Consider the following 21,335-nt stretch of genomic DNA (forward strand, 5'->3'; position numbering starts at 1 on the left):
GGATAACTAAGATAAGTGTTACTCCAATAATCCCATTGGTTTTGCTACACTTTTTGTATTGATCTGTCATCCATAACATAAGTGGTACAATTGCATATTGCAATAGATCAACTGCGTCTAACTCATTTCAAACACCTTTCATCTTTCTAAAGCATTCTTCCACGGTCATTGAGTCTGCAATGCTTTTCTTATAACTTTCTAAATAGTAAAGTCATAAAGAGTTGTTCACACCAATTAGGCTTAGATTGTTGAGCAAAAAGTGACAAATATTTTAAAGGTCCTGTGCAATTTTAAAAATTACGATATTTACAACAAATAATTTTTAAAAATATATACTACGTAATTTAGTATTGAGATCTCCAAATTTTCAAAATTCAATACAGTCGGACATGTTGAATATACTCAGAACCTCCTCAATTGATTTGTTTAAAAAAAAATGCAAACTTGTGTTTCCTTATTGCTGTACTTGTACTTGTACTGTATACCTCATTACCTATTACCTCTATTGTGCAGACTGATCCTTCTATCCCGAAATACCAAGCAAGCATATCATAACACCCACACCAAAAAGTACTCATCTTTTGCCATTTAGTGACCCTTTGGTAGTTTTGGTAAGTCCTTTTATTGTACAAGATCTTAAAAGATAACATTCGTGACAAATATTTTATTATTGACACTATTTATTCTTTAATTTTATTTTATATATTGTAGTTAATATAAAAAAAAATATAGTCAATTAGAATCTTATTTGAATTGTTTAATTGTATATTTTTATAATATTCACTTTTTATAATTATTAGATGTGTATAATTTAATATATAATTAATTAAAATAACACATTAAATTTCGTAAAATGTCAAATATAACAAGTATAACAGAACGAAAGAAGTAGAAAAAACAACAAATTTGCACATAGCATTTACCAAAAAACCCTTCAACAATTGGTAAATCAACAATTGATTTCAAAACTTCCATAATGGGTATTCTAAAATATCTCAAGGGTAGAAGTGGTGATTTACAAGAATTCAGGGGAAGTTTTGAGCATGTTTAATATGTTCGACTGCACAGAGGTCTAAAAAGTTAGGGCGTTACTATTAATTTACGTAGTATATGTTAGTGTTTAAAGATACAAAGTTGTTAGAATAGTATGATGATTTTTAAAAATTGTACAGGGCCTTCGAAAAATTTATCAATTTTTGCTCCGCCCCTGCAAGAATGAGCTATTTTTTATACTCCCTCCGTTCTGAATACTCGCTACATTTTGGTTATGTGCATTATTCATCGTTCAAGCTTTATTTTATGTATTGCGGCTAATGTGTAAGTAAAAATATAGTCAAGATCTTGTTTGAATCATCTAATCGCATACTTTCATAATATTAACTTTTTATAATTTTTAGATGCGTATAATTCATTATATAAATAAACAAAATTACACATTGAATTGCGTAAAAGTCAAACGTAACAAGTATAATGGAACGGAGGAAGTATATAATAAGATACTCATCTTTAAGACTTTGCCCATTTTTCATTTTAGTTTATCTCTTTAACTCTGTAATATTATTATTTTAGAGAGTATTATCACTTACTTTAATTCTTATCTACACGTGGTCTACCACTTTTAATTCTTATACTTCTTCCATTCTAATTACTTGTAATATTAGAAATATTACACTATTCGGTCATCACACATAATTTGTAATTAATTCCTGTAAGTTAAAATATATTTAAAATTTTGTTTGATTTGTGCAAATATTATTAATATTAATATTTTATAATTTTTTATAATATATTATATTAAAAAATTAAATTAATATGTATTGAATTGTTTGTAAAAACAAACGTTAAAAAAAACAAGTATATAAACAGTGAGATTATTGGAGCATACGTCGCACCATCTCTCATTTATTCATCAACCCCCACCTCTTAGTTAAATCACTCTCTCCCTCTTAAGCTCTTAAAACAACCACCACCCAAACAGGGTATAAGGTTTTACGAAAAATGCCAATAAAATAGGGGAATTTCATGAACTAAAAAAGAGGTAGTAGATGCATGATCATCAACTACTTCTTAATTTTTTTTTATTATAACAAATTCTCCTATATTTTAGAAAACATGTATTTTAGAAAAAGATATATTTTTTCTATAACTCTACTAGCTATATAATAATTAATTCCGGAAAAATATAGCTTACGTTCGGCGCCCTTTTCTGCTCTGATTTTCTCTCGTCATCTTCGACTGCCCTCTTTTTACAGGTATGAAAATCTTGCGCTTTTCGCTAATTTACATGTTTTTAATTTATTATTGATGGGTTCTTAGTTTATGTTCATGGCTATTTAATAATCAGGGTTTATCTGATTAAATATCAATATTTAGGTCAAGATTTTGAATTAGATACTCGCTAACCCCTTTTTTAATTAAAAAATAATAATAAATGTTGATGGGTATTCAATATTCACCAATTTTGCGTTTACAATTTTGGGGTAATGTAGTTGTATTGTGCTTTATTGTTGATCTTTGAGTAGGTTATTTGGGTAAACTTTTGATTTTTTTTTTAAAATTATAATCATGATATAATTTGAACCAGTAATGCGAGTATTGATTTTATTTTTCTAAATTTTCTATTTATGATCTGATGCAAAATTTTCTATTTATGATTTGATGCATTATTACTTCTATTTTCTTTTAGTTAGAAATTTGTTACAAAATAAATTCAAGACTCGTTAAAATTGACTTGTTCAAAATAATTCATATTAAAATAACTTTTTCATAATAATATGAAATTTTATTATTTTTCTTAATACTCCCTATTATTTTAGTAAAGATATACTCCCTTCTTATATTTTATTAGCTCCAGGTAAATTGAAAGAAATATTTATAAAGGGTCAATTCTAGTTTTTACTTTTTAATGTTTGTTTGAAAAATAATAGAGACAAATCCTAATATATTATAATAATTATTATTATTATAAATATAGATGTGTCATGTATACTTTTTAAATGATTAAATAAATATTTCTTTGATAAAAAAACCTAATTATAAATTGTAAATTATTTTAAGTGTCTAGTCCATCAACTAGAATTTTAAGAGATTGAGCCTTTTTTAATTGTGCTCTAACCAAAAACTTACCTTATCTATAATAAAAAATCATCTGATTAAATATTATTTTGAGCGGATGAATTTTAAATGATTATGTAGTTTGTTATGAAAATCCTCTGTCTCACATTCTCCTCTAAAACAAAGGTGGTAGACTCGTAGTAGTTGGCTTGGTTGACTTGGAAAAAACTTGGAATAAAACAAAAAAGTATAATTGTTGTGGTCTTTTTCTTGGAATTCCACATTTTTTTATTGGGTGGGTTTGTTTATTCTTGGAAAATCACCTATACGAATAATGAAAGACTTCTTATTTGTGTTGATTATTTGATGTATTTGTGGTTTAACTTGCACTTTTTGGATTTTTTAGATACGGTACAATTTAGATTTTAGATTAGTGGCGGATCCAAAACTTGCATTCAGTGAAAGCACAATTAATATACAAATTATCCAATAAAAATTTTAGAAGGAAATTCATTTTGAATTATAAATTAAAAAACATTTATAACATTTTCGTATCTTGAACCGTATAGTAATAAGATACAAATTAAACAAATAAACAAACAAGGCTTTATTTGTCGAAAGGAATAGATCACTCAATATTCTCGGACACAGATCATAATTTTTACGAATATTATATTAGTTACGATGTATTCTCAGCAAACAAAATAACTCAAAAGCTTAAAAATGAGTTATTTGTATTTGTCCTATCAGTTATTAAAATAAAAAGTATTAGTATTATAGAAGATTCCATTCCTAGAATAATAAAATCGAGTAAGTTTAACCAATGAATTATGAGTGTAATTATAATAATTAATAAGGATACTTGTGGAATTTAATTATGAGGTTAACAAAGAAAAAATACAGTTCTAATAAAATAAGTCAACAATGTATAAGTAACAACGCTTTATTATGGGTATGATAATTTCCATCTCCAACAAGTTGAAGCAACAAAGAAATTGAATATCAGATATAGTCTTCAATATATCAATCACTTTGTTTATGGTATTTATAAAAGCAAGTACAAATACTAACAAAAGATACAGGTAGCTCAGTTGGTAGTTCGGCATATACACAGTGTGCAGATCTCAGATTTCAACTCCTATTAATTACAATTTTTTTTCAAAATTTCAGTGCCCTCCCGTGCGGGCGTGGGAGCCCTCTAAATCCGCCCATGATTTAGATTCGTGTCTGTTTATCTCATTATCTCGATCTTTTCATTAAAAAAACTATTAATATTGAACTGTGATGGTACTGTGTGTTGATTCAGTGTATACGTACAAAACGCGTGTTAGTAATTTATATAAATTTTGATTGTAATTGTTAGATAAAGAATGGTGAGTTTAAGAAGACGCAGGCTCATGGGAATTAGCACAGCTGGTATTTTTTGGAATTCTACTCTGTACATTTTGAACAAAATATTGAAAAGTTGGTTTGGTTGTGTGGCCAATATTAAAACTATTAATGTTGCAGGTGTGTGGAGTTCTTTTCTCCCTGAACTTACTGTTGATTATTCAAATACTTCAAGTGTGCCTCCCATTCCTTTTGATGATCTCAATATACACGTTGAAAATGTAAGTTTTCCAATTTTTATGGACATGTTGCAAAATGCAATAAAGAGTATTAGTCTTTGTAATATGAAAAAATTAAATAATGTGTAATAATATGAGTTATATAGCTTGGTGTACTCACTTTGTAGTTTTTAATTCAATACCTCTAAAACTTTGTTACATTGTGGGTTTTCAGTTTTGTTTGATTATTTCTAGATCTAGAATTAGTCCAAATCTAATTAGGTTTAGTTTTTCAAAAGTCCTATTCTAATTAGGGTTTTTAGGGCTATATACGCCATTCTTAACACGTTGGTAATAAACACGTTAGATCCGTGTGATCTTTATTTTTTTTTGTTTATCTTTTTTACGTTACTAGTTTAGTTCATTAACTTAATTCCTTTTAATACTATTTCATGTTAAAATTGTCGAGGAATTCTTTGACTGCACTCTCGTTTATAGGTATGAGCTATTACCGTCCTTCTCTTCCCGGTCCCTGATCATAGTTAATCCTATGATTGGGATAAATTAGTTATGATGATGATGATGAATTTTTACGTGTCATAAAATAATCATTGCCATTTTTGGAAAATAATATTTATAGGACTTATAGGTAATTCTAGGCATATCCAAAATGTATGACTACACAGAGCTCCTTAAATTAAAGAGTCTTAAATTTGTTGACATTAATTTATATCTTTTGAATTTATATTACTTGTTACTTGTTTTTAGGCTGTAGAATTGCCAAAATATGTAATATAAATAGACTTAACTAAAATTTATTGTGTAGTTGTACTATGATTTTGATGGGACTATATGTATTTAATCAGGTGAATGATCAGTCAAAAGAAATAGATGCTTCAAATGTTTCAGAGTCTAGCCATTCATATGGTCAGCATAATCAACCTAATACTACAATCTTATCAAAAGAATCGGATTTTCAGGACTCTATAGGTTGGTCATAACTCTGGTTCTAAAGCTTGTTATATTGGCTAGGATCAGCTTGTTTGGTTGTTGTTATTAAATAATGGTGATAATAATAATTTGTAGTATAAACTTTCATAAAATGTATTATGTCATTCTCATAGTATTGAAATTTTGATCATAAAAACATTTTTTTCCTTAAAAATTTTCATTACCATTTAATACTACATCTCCAGACAGTGTTGAATCTAGAACAAAATTATATGACGTCAATAATATATATTTTAAAAATGTGTTTAAGGAGGTTTGAACCTAGGTCAATACATTCACATAGCAAAACTTCAACCAAATTAATCTAACACATATATTGGGATCTATAAGTATATAATTTTTCACATAATTTGAATGGTGTCAGTTGACACTATTGCCAACCCCTAAATCCGACTCCGTCTCCAAATAGAAACCATTGGAATGGATGTTTAAAGTAAAATAAGCATAATCATTAAACTTGTATATGAACTTTTCATTAGTCCTTTTTATCTTTTAATAACGATAACCAAATGGGCCGTAAATGTCATTACATGATTTAATTTTCACAAGTAGAATAAGGAAAGATTGATATTAACTTGTGCAACTGATGTTGTGATTGTATTTCCATTTTTAGAACCAGAAGTGAAACGAAGAAAACAACACCGGAGAAGACGGATAGTTAATCAAGAGCAAAATGAAAAGAGAGGTGTTTACTTCAAGAATAATAAGTGGCAAGCTGCTATTAAAGTAGATAAGAAACAAATTCATCTTGGTACTTTCAGTTTGCAAGCAGATGCTGCCCATCTATATGACAGGTGCGTGCCTTCATAATTCACAAAAATTAATTATTGTATGAGACGATCTCACTGTAAGACACATTTTATAAATGGGTTCAATAGCCCATCTAAGACATAATATGGAATATAAGTTTCTTGTTGAGGTCGTCACATTGAGAAGACGGTGGCTTTATTTTCTAAGCATGTATAATGCTTACACCCAACCTTCTCAAACCCTACTTTAGGTGGAGCCACTTACAGGCTACGGCTCGTCTGGTTAGTGGTACTAAATGGTGGTGGTAATGAGAATGATTTATAGTGTAAAATTTCATCAAAAGTTTCATGTCATTCCCATGATAATGAAACTTTGATTTCAAAAAAGTTTTTTTGTTTACAAATTTCCATTACCACCTAATACCACCTCTCCCAATAGTAATGCGTTGGAATGGAATTTACGAAGAAAAAATGAGATGATTGAAGTTGAACAAAGAATACCATCAAGATCGCCAAGAGATTTTTCAACCAAAATTACGCTAGTTTTAACTTTTATAGTCCCACTACCACTATTTATTATCACCTATTAAATAGTCCGTTAGAACCATTGCATTGGAGTAATGAAATGTTATTGTAAGCATATATAATGTTAGGCTGTAAGTAATCTAGGCATATATTTGAGCATTTTGTGTCATACTCTTTTATATGCTCCCTTTGTCCCCATGAGTTTGGAGAGATTTGTATAATAACAAATTTGAGTAGTATTGTCTACCTGTCATCATCGTCATACCCAGTATTTCCCAGCTATAAGGTTAGATTGTATGATGGCAGACCATATTCTTATCACAAGAAATAATTATCTGCAGTCAGCAAGACTCTCAGTTCAACATCGTCTACATACCTAATAGTAGTTCATTAATATCCGTTAGAGTAGATAACATATCCTGAGCCTCAACTATCAGCTTAAGCTTTAGGTTGAGTTGGTTCCTTGACATAATATCAGAGGCCAACGTTACAAGAGGTCACTGGTTCAAATCTCAACCACCCTTAATCTAAGTGGAATATTCAGTGCTTGTGCGCATCCACATATCTAGCTCAATAGGCTCTCGTGTGAGGGAGCGTGTTAGAGTATATAACATATCCTGGACCACTGTCAGCTTAAGCTTTTGGTTGAATTGGTTCCTTGATAATATCTAAAAACTGTGATATACTGCAGAGCTGCTTTTATGTGTGGGAGGGAAACAAATACAGAGCTCCCGGAAGAGGAGAAGACACAACTTAAAAAGCTCAAGTGGGATGAATTCTTGGCCATCACTCGAAGGGCTATTATTAGCAAAAGTATACTATTTATCTTAGCCTTTTATATTGCAAAATCAGTTGTTTAATCCTTTTATGCTTTGATCAGTTCAGTGCAGTGCAGCTTCTAATAACCAACCTGTGTGTATGAACCTTCAGGAGGCAGAAGAGTATAGGCCATACAAAATCGTCGTGCTACGATTCCGAGTTGTGACCGGGAGAGCGAACAAGCTAAGGAGCGAGCTAATCAACCAATATATGGAATTTACGAAGGCCAAAGGCAGATACAGATTACAGAACTTACCTAGCTCTTAAATTCTAACTTCTAAAGGGATGATGAATAGTTTAGACTTTAGACTTTAGACTTAAACGTATCTTACATCTTATACTGATTGATATCTTGGCACTTCACATTTAATTGTAAATACATTCAATTTTTTGACGTTTTTTAATAACCATTTCATCGTTTAATACGTTTGTGAGTTTGCAGTATTCATTTTGACTGAACTTTCAAACTATGTTTCCAATATATAAAGGTGATCGCTACATTTGTTATAAAAAAACTATTAGGGCCATTGAAAACGACGTCAAATATATTTTCGGTTTGCGTGTCGATAAAATCGGAGTATATATATTCATTTTGATTGGAATTTCAAAGTAGGCATACAAGGGTGATCACAACATTCATATTTAATAAAAATTATAATGACCAATTAAAACAACAATAAATATCTTCTTGGTTTGCATGTCGGAAAAATTAAATACAAGTACTTTTTTGGACCGGAATTTCAAACAAGGCATTCCATAGGGGTGCTAGCAACATCTTTTGAAAATTAGAATAGTTAACACAGGTAAAAATGGCGTAAAATATTTTATCGATTATGAGCCGAAAAAACATGTAGACATTTTTTCATATATTATCAAATGAGACAATTTGATTAGAAGACAAAGAGCTGAGCACTATTAATTAATTAATTAATTAATTGTACATGCTCTAAACACACGCATAAGACTTTTCAAATAAATTGAGTTCACGTACGGTTGTACGTAAGCAGATAAGAATTAGGAGATAATCCATTATTTCAACACCAATTTCCTCCCCTTCTTCCTTCATAATAATCCAGAAGACTAAAAATAGAATCCATAGTTTTCTTCTATATATGTAAACAATCTTCTTAGAAACTTCCAAACTAATCTTTCCATTTTCCATTTCCCTCTATATATACATACTTATTTCTTTTTATATTACATATCAAAAATCATAATAAACAAAAATAGCAGCTTAAGTAGCATTTAGTTGCACATATAATTATTTTCAAGTTTTTCAAAAATAAAATTTAATTTTTAAATTAAATTATTTTCCAACAGCTACCATCAAATAATTGCGTTATAATGGTTAGTGTCACGATGTCTCCTCTTAGCACATTGGATGCACGTCGACTTTTCGAGTCACTCGATCGAAACAACGATGGCATATTAAGCCTAAACGAGCTAACACGGCTGCTCGAACAAACCGGGGTTTGCGCTCATGAAAACGACGACCTTGCGTTAATAGTAGGTGAAGATGGTTTAAGTTTTGATGATTTTTGTTCCTTAATATTGGGGTGTGATCATAATAATAAATATTACAATGATGATTATAAAATAATGGAAGATGAAGATATGGAAATGCTTAAAGCTTTTAAGGTGTTTGATTTAAATGGGGATGGGTTAATTTCTTCAAAGGAGCTTCAAAGTGTGCTTTGGAAATTAGGTATGTGGGATAAATATGGAGGTTTAGATTGTGATAGTATTATGCTTAAATATGACGTTAATAGTGATGGTTATGTTGATTTTAGTGAGTTTAAATTGATGATGCTTGCACATTAATTCATCCAACTTTTAGTTTATGTAATCTAATGTATACTACTTATGTAATAATCATATGGGGTAAATATGAAATTTAGCAACTTTCATTATTTTTATATATTGCTCGGCTTTTAAAGTCCATCAACACATCACATTATTTCCTCTGTTTTCATTTGTTCATTTTATGTATTTTTTTTTTACAGATTCCAATGCAAGCTTAAAGTCAATAATTTTATTTATTAATTTTTAAAAATTCTAAAAAAATTGATATTTAGAAAGTATATGTTGAGATGAATCCATCAAGATCCCACATAAGTATGTTTTTTCATATAGATCGATGGGAAATCATAGTCAAAGTTTGATATTAAAATTCGTAAATTCTATTTGAAAAAAACATACAAAACATTTGCAATATTTTTGTTTTGATCTGTCATATGAATTTATCTATATATTTATTTATGTTGATGAATCACACTTTTTCTTTATTTATATTTATAATGTAATTTTTTTTTATCAATTTGACACTTTACTATAATATATATATATATATATATACACACACACTTTTTTGGTTTTATAATTTTCATAGAAAATATACTTCCTCCGTTCCATATTAGTTGCAACATTGACAAAAATAATACTATTCATTCATTATTTTTAATTTGTGATTAGTTTTAATCTATAGGTTAAAATATAGTCAAGTGAATCTTATTTTATTCGTCTCACTAAATATTATTAATATTAAATTTATATAATTTTTTATTATACATAATTAGATTTATTAAAAATTAAATTAGTGTATTAAACTGTGTAAAAAAGCAAATATTATAAGTAAATTGAAATAGATGATGTACTTGTTATAAACCATAAAACGAGTATTTGTTTTTCGCGTAAAGGTCATTACGTCTACACATTTGGGAATTTGGACACTTTCTACGTAAAAGCTTCTAGGCTTTATTTTCTGTAAAATGAGAGGTTGGACCAAAGACTTATTCGTTTTATATTATTGATTACTTTAGTACTACTGTGAGTTGACCCGCGTACATTAGTAAGTGCAAGAAACACGAGTTATTGAACCGCCTTCAACGAAACAAGAATACTCCATATTATGGAGGTTAACCGGTGGAATCTAGACCGGGTTCATGTAAATCCATATTCAAATTATTTTATTTTTAAGAACGACAAAAATGACAGTCTAGATTCGCAGGTCAAAACTGATAGAACCAAGATTCGTATCCATGAATCGTACAATTTTAGGATGGGTTTTGAATTCAAAATGTGTCAAAACATATTAACACATTTGATGATAATATGCTCCTAATGCAGTTGTCTCATTTGATTTTTTAATATTATTTATTAATTACTTTTAATTTATGTTTTATTCTTAATTTAAAAGTTAAAATATAATTAAGTGAGATTTTATGACTTGTCTCAATGTAAATTTTATTAATAATAATTTTTTATAATTTTAATTATGCTTAATTAGAAATATTTAAAATTGAATTAATACAAATAAGTGTAAAAACCAAATAGATTAATTAGTGTGAATAATCAGAGTGAATATAAAACTATTAATTAAAATAACATATACATCCAATAATATTTTGCAAAATACAAATGTACCTAAAATATCAATCTAGTTCCAAAAGTTTCTTGCTTAAAAAAAATATCTTCCTAACATAACCTAACTCCAAGACAACCAAGACACAACCTAATATTTTGTAAACCATTAATATGATTTTAAATTTAGCAAGACTATTTCACAAATGGTATGCCAGAAGGAGCCCTTTGCGCATATTGCCCGTATTCACTTCCGGAAAAACGCCTCAAATATTTCTCTTCATATGGTATTCGTCTCGCAAAGAAACGCCAAACGACTATAGCAAACGCAACGGTTGATATAGGGTTAATGAGCATGATTTGAGTACCGACTGACCAAATAAGGAAGCCACTGTAACCAGGATGCCGAACAAAACTATAGATTCCGTAGGTTACCAATCTATGATGCTGTTCATGACGTATTTTGATAAGGTGTGTGAACACCCTTCCGGCTGTCAGGATTGCTAGTTTGCGTATGATCTCACTGATCACAACCATCGCAGACCCACGATGCTTATCCATGTATGCTCCTTCAGCCCACGGAAGAACTTATATTCGACGAAGTATTCCAGCAGCGAGAAAAGCATGGCAAGTATGTATTCCTTGCTTATCAATAGAGATTGGAGGGTAACATTCCGTTTCCCATGAATTGTGATGGCTAGTAAGTATTCCGAAATGTGAAAGAAACTGATTGATAAAAACATTTGCGATAACTGGGTGCTAGCAGTATGCTGGAATGTCGTCATGACTCTCTTTCCGGAAAGCAAGCGAACGTGTAGAAGTGATGCAAGTCTTATTGATCATTCATCATATAACAATATAATTGCTTCAATGCCTTCTTCGGTGTTCACAACTATGAATCAGGAGAAACACACGTTAAGCCATACAAATTGCTATATATACCAAAAAGACGACTATAATAAGGCATTCGGCACACATTTTGATTTAACACAAATTTTTGTCTCAGACAGTCTCACCGTGAAACGTTTCCCATATATGGGTTGAATAACTCAACTAATATAATTATTAGCATATGAGCTCTTTATTTTGAAGTCGTCTCACCGAGATACGGTCTCTCACAAGAATAGCTCTTGATTTAATGAAGGTGTCTTGCTCGGCTACAAGACTACAGACCAATGAATAGAAATAAGCAGAATTGGTAATCCTAGATTGCAGCAGACAAAGAGATAGAAAAAGTACAGAGCATATCACGTTTTTTGAAGTTACCCCAACAGTGTCAGTAATAACTTCTGATCAAACTAGAGTTCTTAGTCATCCTCAACAATTGTACATATTTTTGACTCAACTTTAAAACCAAGATATTAGCTATTTCAGCAATTGTACTTGTGCATATTCTACATTGAGCTTTAATACCAAAATAGTCACTTTCTGCAAATGCACATATTCTTAAATGAGATTTTCGCAACAAAGTGGGATTGTGGGAAGACAAAACTTAGAAGAGAACATAAGAATAGGCTAACTATCTCATGAGGAAATGAGGCAAGAAGAGTGCACAAGTGATTTCAACAGTCTTGAAGATGCATAAATGAGATTAAGTTGGAAGACAAAGATATTACTCCAACTGAATGTTTCAAACACCTTGGGTTCATATTACAGTGTTGTGTGGATATCCAACAAGATGTAACTCATAGAATAAAGTGTGGGTGGCAAAAGTGGAGAGCGACCAATAGACATTTTGTGATTGAGGTGTATCCCTAAAGATAAAGGGCACGTTTTATCATACGGGCATAAGACAAAACGCCACTATGTGAATCAGAATGTAGGCTTTTTGGTTAAAATCATTGTATGAAGATGGGAATAATAGAAATGTGAACGCTTGGATGAATGAGCTGGCATACTTAAAAGGGAAAAATTTCAAAACAAAGACATAAAAAGGGATTTGAAAGTCGTGAATATTGTAGAGAAGATGAAAGAGAATGTTTAATATGGTATGGGGCTTTGGGCATGTACAACGCAAGTATAAGTGAACCGGTAAGAAAGGTAGAAAGTTGAAATCGGAATATTTAAAGGAGGGCGAGGAAGAATGAGGATGATTTGAGGAAAGGAGTAGAAAAGTATATAAAGGATTTGAATCTATGTTCGAGTTAGTAGAAAATTGAAATTAACGAAGAAAGAAAGTTCATGTGGACAATCACCGAACTGTGATTCATGTAGCCGACTTCAATCTTTTGGGATAAAAACTTTAACGTTGTTGTTGTTGTGTTGTGGTGATGCCTAAGAACCTAGGACGCCAAAGGTGCAGTCAATTTCACCCTAATTGTTAGTTTAGCATTCCAAACCTCCATCAATAACATTTCTCATATCAATATTTGTACAAAAGTTCAATCATCCCACAATGCACACTAGGTAATACTCCTTTAATACTATCCTCGCCGATGGGGTTATTGAAATTATCATAAAGAACATGGAAGTTAGAGCACAATGATATAACTTGCCCAAACCAAACTATTCAATCCCAAGAATCACGTCTTCTCACGGTTGGAGCAAATATTTTTTCCGGGCAGGGTCCTAGGATCAAATCTGACCAAGCCCTCCCTTTCCCTCAGGCTACCCTATAATGCAAACTATTCAAGCCCAAAAACAATCTACCAATATTCCAAATCTTCACAAACCATAAGCAAATAAACAAAATCATGAAACATCAAACATTTAATGTTGCTCGAAATTAGACATGTTTGGTAAGGAATTACTCGATATGAAATATTACCCAGATGAAGTCCAAGGAAATGAGGAACAAGGAGAGATTAATATACACAGCTCTTGAATAACACCATTAAATCAGCAGAATAAACAATTGAAGGAGATAGCATGAAGATACAAAACCTAAGGGTTGAATATTGAGGTTTTTCAATGAAAAAAGAGCAGCAGATCACAATTACCCAAATCCAAAAATAGTAATCAAACCCAAACTTTTGGGTAATAATTGTCTAATTCGAGTTCATACTCAAAAAAAAATCAAATGGTAGTAGTAATATTATAAAAAACACAAAATGTACAGAAAAGTATGAATCGAATCAATTTTCTCTAACAAAATGACAAAAAGCAGGGAAAAAGGAGGAAATCAAATTGGAAGAGATTGCTCCAAGTGATTACCGGTAACTGGAAAAGAGGATTGTGGACTGTGGGTGGTCACCCTTATTGATTTATGACTAAAGAGGTATGCTCTGATGAGGATCGCATTTTGCCCCTTCGTTTATACTCTAATGAACAAGTGCAATACCAGAATACTTTACATTCCATTTGAGTTGCTAGGGACTAGAGACCATGAGTATGTGGCAGCTTATATTTTCGACGAATTCTTTGAATTTGCCATTTGCCCGTCTTTCTCGAATCGAGAAATTTTTTGGCTGCACTTTTTTTGTTTATAGCATGAGTAGCTATCTTTCATCCCTATTAAAATATGATCATAATTTCAATTGCAGAATATATTATGTATGATGACAATGACGAGGATTATATTTCTTTTGTTTTACGCCCTCAATTCTTTTTTGTTCTTTCTATTTAATTTTTGCAAAGTTTTCAATGTAATTTTTAAGTAAATATGCATCATTTTATATATATATATATATATATATATATATATATATATATATATTCCATCAAGCAAAATTTTGATTAGGCTTTATGCAAAGATAAACCAACTAGACATACGACTGTGTTTTAACTAAGACGTCGTGACCAAGTTCCAACCTTAATTTCAGACTTTTTATCCTCTAAAAGACTAAAATGGATGTCAAATCTAATTAATTATATGAAGTTTATACTTCATAATCATCAACGGGAAAGAGGAGCATAATGAATCAGAGTAACATCATTAAATTATACTCTCTTATTCATCAAAGTATTCCATTTGACATTTCACTATTTTTTAGGTGATCAAATGGAACCACATATTAAAAAATATATAGTTATTTAAATTTTGATAGGGATAAAGTAAAATTAGCAAGTATAAACGGTAAAATAGTAAAAAGTTAAGTTTAATAAGGATAAATTAGTAAAATTAACATACCAAAAATAGAATTGAGACATTTACAGTGACTTGATTCAATAGGACACTTATGGTAAATAGAAGAGAGTAGTTATAATAAAACGGAGGGCAAGAAAAGATTTTACAAAAGAATGTAGTAGAAGGATAAACAGTTTGCCAGAACAAATGATAACAATCTTTCATATCCATTAGTTTTACTCACTGAACGTTCATCAATCATCACTACAGAAAACATAACCCACCAACGTTCCCCTAACTAATTGATAAAATAACTATTTGATAAAAGACTCCTGATTCTTCAAGCAGGGATTCTGCATGCTTCATTTCATCAACTTGTGTCGGATTTGTCGAGTGCTGCATGAGAAAATTCAGGTCAATCGGCATGTCAATGTAATTTATCAAGAATTAAATTAATATGATATTAGAACTATTAACCCACAAACAAAAATCAAGTATTTAGGCTTTGCTTTTGTCTAGAAGCTCGGATTGCATTAGTATTGTTAGAGGTAAGCATAGTTGGAATCTCTTCCAGCGGCAAGAAAAGGAATAGCTAGTACAAAACATCACTGAAAGTTAATAAGTCCAGCTCTTTGTCTATACGAACCTACCCTAGCTTCCTAGCTTCGACTCCATTAGACCTTTACTTTGGACAGCCCTTCAGAAAGGGAAGCCAGCCTTTCATGACGTTTTTTTTATCGGATTCAAAAAGATTTAAATTCAATCGGCTTAGCCAGGTTTAGAGTCAGCCAGTCCACTATCTTATGCTATCACTTTCTTGACTTCCAAGAGTCACATCACAACCATGCATCCACGCCTACCTCTAATTGAGCAATTCCTTGTGAACAACTGAACAAGTGAAATTGTCAAGCGTTGGGATCTCTCTCTATCTTTTGTTTGGTAAACCCTTTCCACTTTAGAATCAATCCAGTCAACCACTCAGAATCCAGATATAAAATTTTATCGACCCGAACTCAAATTTTGAAAATTGGTGAGTTTTGTTCCTGGTTTCATTCTGCGACCCAATTCTCGATCATGATAACATTATTCTGAACACTGGGTCCCTTTCTCTCCGACTATTTTTGTGATTGTTAAGGTATTTACCCTCTTTTACTAGCTGACCTTACAACACCCCTTTTGTAAGCAAAAATAAGACAACATACACCCCAAAAGTTTACAAGTTAAGCTAATCCAAAGTTGTAATAACTAGGCCATAACACAACTGACACACAATATTATAACACAAATGTGAGCTTGGACACCCGATAGTCTTCCCTAGCCGTATTACGGAGGAGACGACAATGCTTCAGCGATCATTTGAAGCTCAACCCGTCAAGCTTGCTACAACGCTCAACCGTGCTTCTAGGAACTATTTTTGTCAACATATCTGACTCTTCTTGTGCATGAGAATTTCTATACCCTTATTTGTTTCTCTTCAGAACTCTATCCTTATTGACCTCTCATTTTTTTAACTTAATTATAAAAATAATTACAAAATTCTCTTCCATGTCCCTTCCCACCGATATTACATGATTCGTTAATCTTCTTGCGAATCACAAGTCGAAAAGGCAAATAATGGTCGATTTTAGGCAATCAGTGGCAAATTACGTTACACTGCTCCCACTTCAGGGTTAAAATTTTCTCCACACGGTGATAGTATTTTTGAGTCAAAACTCTTCCCTGCTCATCCCCAGCCCAAACAACCTCTAGGTTAAATTTTTGTGGAATTCGGTTGTGAGTCAGGTTTTTATTGGGAATGGTGGTAGTATCAAAGTGAAAAAGGGGTGTTGTTGTGGGGTCATGGGTCAGTGTGGACATGGATAATGGGTTTGGCATGAAAAGATAAAAAGAACAATTATTTTTGTTAATATTTTGTAATTTTTCTTGGATTACTGAAGTGATGTCATTTGGCCCAATTTTATTAATTTTATAAAAGACCTATATACTCACAAATTTGTTTCAACGTTTTAAAAATAAATGAACTTTAAGGTTAGGATATTTAAATAAACCCAAATTGGAAAACTTTAGAATTAACACACGCAAAGCTGAAAGTTTTATTCACTCTTTCCAAAAGCAAATGGGACATTTGCATTGAATTGGAGGAATACAAGAGAAAGTTTCCTTAGAAGGAAGTTCACTACTCTGATTTCAATCAAGGACATTAAAGTAAACTAGTAACTTTTTTCTTATAATTCTCACTATCAAGAATAGTTTATCAAAAACGACCCATATCAACAAAACTTGGTATAAAATGACCTCTTATACAAATCGATTAAAAGCATTCCATCTACCCTATGACAAATTCTCATTTAAGGCAGTCACATTATGAGACAGTTACGAATTGGACTAAATATTTTAACTAAATTAATTAAAACATCCACTTTGAATATTAATGTATTCATTTTTAAAATTGGATTCCTTGTATGAATGGATGAACCCTTACCACAAATAGTCACAATAAGACGATCTCAAACAAAATTTATTGCTATCCCACTGTGTTTGCTACATTAGGAGCAAAAGCTCACATTATCAATCCAATCAAGAGGGGAAACAACCTCAAAGGGACAGACCACAAAAATGGGCAACTACAACGCAAAAACCAAACGATAAGCATTCCACAATTCTCTAAGAAAACAATCCCTCAAAAGAATGATCCAGAATTTAAAAGTGATAAAAGCTAAATTATTTTTTTCGGTATTTGAATCTAATGTACAATTTGGATAAGAATGTCAAGCTTCTAGAAATAATCATTATAACAAGATGGGAATAGTCAGAGCGAAAGCTTAGATGGATGAGTGAATATCCTTTAAGGGATAGAATAAAAAAACATAAAAAGGTTTTGGTGTCACAAGTATTGAATATTATATTAACCCATTGAAAGTTTTTTGTTTCCGTTTCAGGATCTTTAATATTGACTACATCTTATTCTTTAGATTTCAATTTTAAACTTTTAGTTTATAAGTTCTTTATTTTGTATTCACTATATAAATAGGATAATATCAAATGAATTAAGTTCATGTTATATCAAATGATTTGACTCGAAAATAAGTCATATAACTAAATGGGTAAAATACATTATTTCAGGTTTAAAATTTTAACCTTAACCTAACTCTTTTAATAGACAGCAGGTCGAAATCGACCTATTTAATTAATAGGGTCAAAACCTCAACCCAAACTCAATTATTTCGGGTAAGGTTCAGGTAGGGTTAATAGGTTGAATCAGCTACGGTTAATAGGTCAAATCAACTTCTGCCATGCCTAGGTGAAATGAATGGTAAAAAAGAATTCATGTAGACAAATATTGAAACTGGTTGATTGTTTCAACATTCATGTATGCAGCCTAAATCTTTAGGAATTAATGCTATGACATTATTGTGTTGTAGGTTCGAATCAAATGCACAACACAATCATTCATCCTTTGCAATTCAGACCAGAGAAGCACAAAGATGGTACTGTAAGGTACTCATCCATAATAGTCAATGTTAAAACTTAGAAGCACTAAAATACAACACAAGGCCTGTTTGTTTCAGCATAAAAATAGAGCCTAAAGAGCACAAAATATGCACAATGAATACATGAATGAGCTCCAAGTGCAAATGTTGTAAGTGCAAGTGTATGGAGCAGAGTGGAAAAAAAAGTTGGTGAAGAAGGAAAAAGAACGAAGGAAATGTACTGTTGTAATTCAAGAGCTTCTCGATCAAGTCAACATGGGTCATTAACATCCTCCTGCAACAATAACGGACAAGTCCCAATGCATCAAGAGCATCCCTGCGGAGCAGCATAATAAGTCAGAAAAGTTTGTCATATTTAACAGATATGTTGTCTGTAAGTCGAATTATAAAATTCAGCCTCTAGGTTTTTTCATAGTAAGGGCTTATAAAAAAATACAGAAAACTCACACAAGGGTACAAACAAGATCAACTTGCACTTAATTAAACCACAAGACCATGTAGGAGAACAGTAAAAACAACAATAAATGTCATAAATCTCTCACGCAGGCTAGTTTTAAAAGGATCATCTAGGCACACGCGCATCTAAGGTTAGCGCCTTGGGTGGACGATGGGTTGGGCACGTTGATAGGCTAGGCGTATTCTTAAGGCAAGCGTCTTATAGTGCCCAAGTCGATCACTGCAAGAGCGCTTTATTGTACCTAAGTCAATCGCCTCAGAGCGCCTTTTGGTCTTAGTTTTAAATTGAGCCATTTGATGAGATCACCCACCAAGTATATTTTCACTTTTCTTCATTACTTGTTTTTTCTACGAGTTTTCAAGAGCATTTGTTTATTATTTTCCAAGATTTGAGGTGCCTAACACCCAAAGGCTAGCACCTTGGTCTGCAGCTTAGAGGCTAGGCTTTTGAGACCATAGGCACCTTAAGGTGCCTCACGCCTTTTACAACTATGCACACAAACACATCCACAAATCGAAAGCCAAAAAAAGGAAAAAACATTACGAAATGAATAATTTCTAAACAAGAAAAATGAAAGAAAAGAAGTTTATGAAAAACATCCAAATAATGTGAACACGATTGCTACCTTAGTTTGGAACGACAAACAACAATGAGAACAAGGAACACAACCTAAATTGACTTGGGAACGATTGGGTACGAAATAAAATATGTATAAAAAATATATTTGAAAACAAAATAAAATTACATTAACTTTTTTCTTTAACGTATTTTTAAATGAAATTTTAGTTTTCTTGGATTCATTTTTTTTCCTCCCTTCTTTTTCCTTTAATTTGTAAATAAAGGCAAAAATACCTTTTAAAAAAGATAGTCTACATCGAGACGTCACCTCGAGCCATTTAGATACGTTTAGTGGTGATTGGAGGCAAACAGTCCAAGATCGCGGAATGTGGCTACATCACACGTTTCATGTAACTATGGTGAATACTAAGAAGCAGCCTTTGATTTTAAAAAAGTGCGAGGTGCACTAAGGCTCAAAAATTATTTTTTAAACTAGGCAAAAAGTAAAGTGGACAAACAAAAAGGAATAAAGAGAATAGTAAACAAGCTTAAAAGCGTTCATTACCATTGCAGGAAGCATTCTTTATCACTGTGCGAAAATACTCATGATAATTATAAACACAGCTTTTAAAAGAAAAATTACCCACAATAATGCAACATTATCATAATTTCTCTTCAATAATCCAAATTTTTATTAACCATTTTATCCCTAGTACAATGTCATTTTTCCATTGGCATGGTTTGGTAACTTGTTACCTTATAATGAATATTATTTTATTTGACTTTCTAAAATTTTAGAATAACAAAAATGAAAAAACACCCACCCATGCCCTCCCCAACGGCCACCACCCCTTTCCTTCTCGGCAGCCACCAACCTTTCTTCCAACTTCCGACGTCCACCCACCCTCCTCCACCACCCCCTTGCTCACCCATTTAACATAATTAAGTGTTGATACATCGTTAATTCCAACGACTTAGAGCCATTGCCACTACCTTTCACAAGATTCTATTCAATGAAGTTAGCCATGGAGCTACTAGGAAAGAAATTGGTAACATCACCGATGGCAATCTAATTTGAACCCATAAAGCTCAATTATCAAAACAAATTAACACAACAGAACAAACTGTAGAGGAGAAAATTAAAATTCAAGACAGAAACCACAATACCCCTTCAAATAAGCAATAATTATCATCTCAGAACGAAAATCAAATAGAACCATACATTAACGAATTAGAATTACTAAATGAGTTAAATATCAAATAAAGAAAGCAAAAAGGAGTACCCTTCGCTGTAATCTGCTTGAAGAAGGTCAAGGTAAGTGTCCCATTTGTTTCCAATCACCTGACAGCGAAAACGAATAAAGTTAGCCGAAAGAATAATCGATTGGGGTTTATCTGCAAAACCCTAAGGTAAAATTGGTCAGCGAATAAAACCCTAGAAAGAGAAAGAGAAAGAAAGATGAATTGAGAAACACAGAGAGGGAGACATTTACCTTGCCGCAGGTGAAGCAACGAACAGGAATAATCATGATTTACGATGCTATCAACACCTTTCTCTTTCTCTAGTCTGAGTCGTCGCTTCACTTTCGGCGTCTTAAACTATGGCGGTGCCCAAGCGATTTTCAATCGAAAGAAATTATTTTTAGTCTACAAAATTGGGTATTTAACACCAAAATTTGAGATTGGCAATTTATAACCCAAATTGAGTGTTTATTTTTTTAATTTATCATTTTAAGATTATAAATGAATACTTTAAAA

At 31.6% G+C, this 21,335-nt stretch overlaps 3 protein-coding genes and 1 pseudogene across 3 annotated transcripts; 2 read left to right on the forward strand and 2 right to left on the reverse strand.

Annotated features, from left to right (window-relative positions):
• The first annotated feature begins 1,856 nt into the window (after nucleotides 1–1,856).
• Nucleotides 1,857–8,128, forward strand: LOC130813057 (ethylene-responsive transcription factor-like protein At4g13040). The gene is made up of 7 exons (XM_057678762.1): nucleotides 1,857–2,252; nucleotides 4,418–4,470; nucleotides 4,564–4,664; nucleotides 5,468–5,591; nucleotides 6,226–6,406; nucleotides 7,578–7,699; nucleotides 7,817–8,128. Exons 2-7 carry the CDS (start codon nucleotides 4,425–4,427, stop codon nucleotides 7,831–7,833), a joined length of 591 nt encoding a protein of 196 aa, XP_057534745.1. The 5' UTR covers nucleotides 1,857–2,252; nucleotides 4,418–4,424; the 3' UTR covers nucleotides 7,834–8,128.
• A 724-nt stretch (nucleotides 8,129–8,852) lies between these two features.
• LOC130813058 (probable calcium-binding protein CML44) lies at nucleotides 8,853–9,615 on the forward strand. The gene has a single exon (XM_057678763.1). The coding sequence runs from the start codon at nucleotides 9,050–9,052 to the stop codon at nucleotides 9,524–9,526; it is 477 nt and encodes a 158-aa protein (XP_057534746.1). The 5' UTR covers nucleotides 8,853–9,049; the 3' UTR covers nucleotides 9,527–9,615.
• A 1,434-nt stretch (nucleotides 9,616–11,049) lies between these two features.
• Nucleotides 11,050–14,486, reverse strand: LOC130813059 (protein-S-isoprenylcysteine O-methyltransferase B-like; annotated as a pseudogene).
• Nucleotides 14,487–14,973: 487 nt separating this feature from the next.
• Nucleotides 14,974–21,264, reverse strand: LOC130813061 (DNA-directed RNA polymerase subunit 10-like protein). Its single transcript, XM_057678767.1, has 4 exons — nucleotides 21,071–21,264; nucleotides 20,861–20,919; nucleotides 18,784–18,878; nucleotides 14,974–15,467 (listed from the first exon to the last, which is right to left on the reverse strand). Exons 1-4 carry the CDS (start codon nucleotides 21,104–21,106, stop codon nucleotides 15,442–15,444), a joined length of 216 nt encoding a protein of 71 aa, XP_057534750.1. The 5' UTR covers nucleotides 21,107–21,264; the 3' UTR covers nucleotides 14,974–15,441.
• Nucleotides 21,265–21,335: the final 71 nt, after the last annotated feature.

This window comes from Amaranthus tricolor, chromosome 5 (genome assembly GCF_026212465.1).
Source record: "Amaranthus tricolor cultivar Red isolate AtriRed21 chromosome 5, ASM2621246v1, whole genome shotgun sequence".
NCBI lineage: Eukaryota > Viridiplantae > Streptophyta > Magnoliopsida > Caryophyllales > Amaranthaceae > Amaranthus > Amaranthus tricolor.

Excerpts from the sequence above, each read along its gene's own strand:
- LOC130813058 (XM_057678763.1), top strand. The coding sequence starts at position 9,050 with ATGGTTAGTGTCACGATGTCTCCTCTTAGCACATTGGATGCACGTCGA.
- LOC130813057 (XM_057678762.1), top strand. The coding sequence starts at position 4,425 with ATGGTGAGTTTAAGAAGACGCAGGCTCATGGGAATTAGCACAGCTG. Across the intron at positions 4,665-5,467 it reads TCAATATACACGTTGAAAAT|GTGAATGATCAGTCAAAAGA; the intron begins GTAAGTTTTCCA and ends GTATTTAATCAG. Across the intron at positions 5,592-6,225 it reads GGATTTTCAGGACTCTATAG|AACCAGAAGTGAAACGAAGA; the intron begins GTTGGTCATAAC and ends TTCCATTTTTAG.
- LOC130813061 (XM_057678767.1), bottom strand. The coding sequence starts at position 21,106 with ATGATTATTCCTGTTCGTTGCTTCACCTGCGGCAAG. Across the intron at positions 18,879-20,860 it reads CAAGCAGATTACAGCGAAGG|GGATGCTCTTGATGCATTGG; the intron begins GTACTCCTTTTT and ends GCTGCTCCGCAG. Across the intron at positions 15,468-18,783 it reads GAAGCTCTTGAATTACAACA|CACTCGACAAATCCGACACA; the intron begins GTACATTTCCTT and ends TTTCTCATGCAG.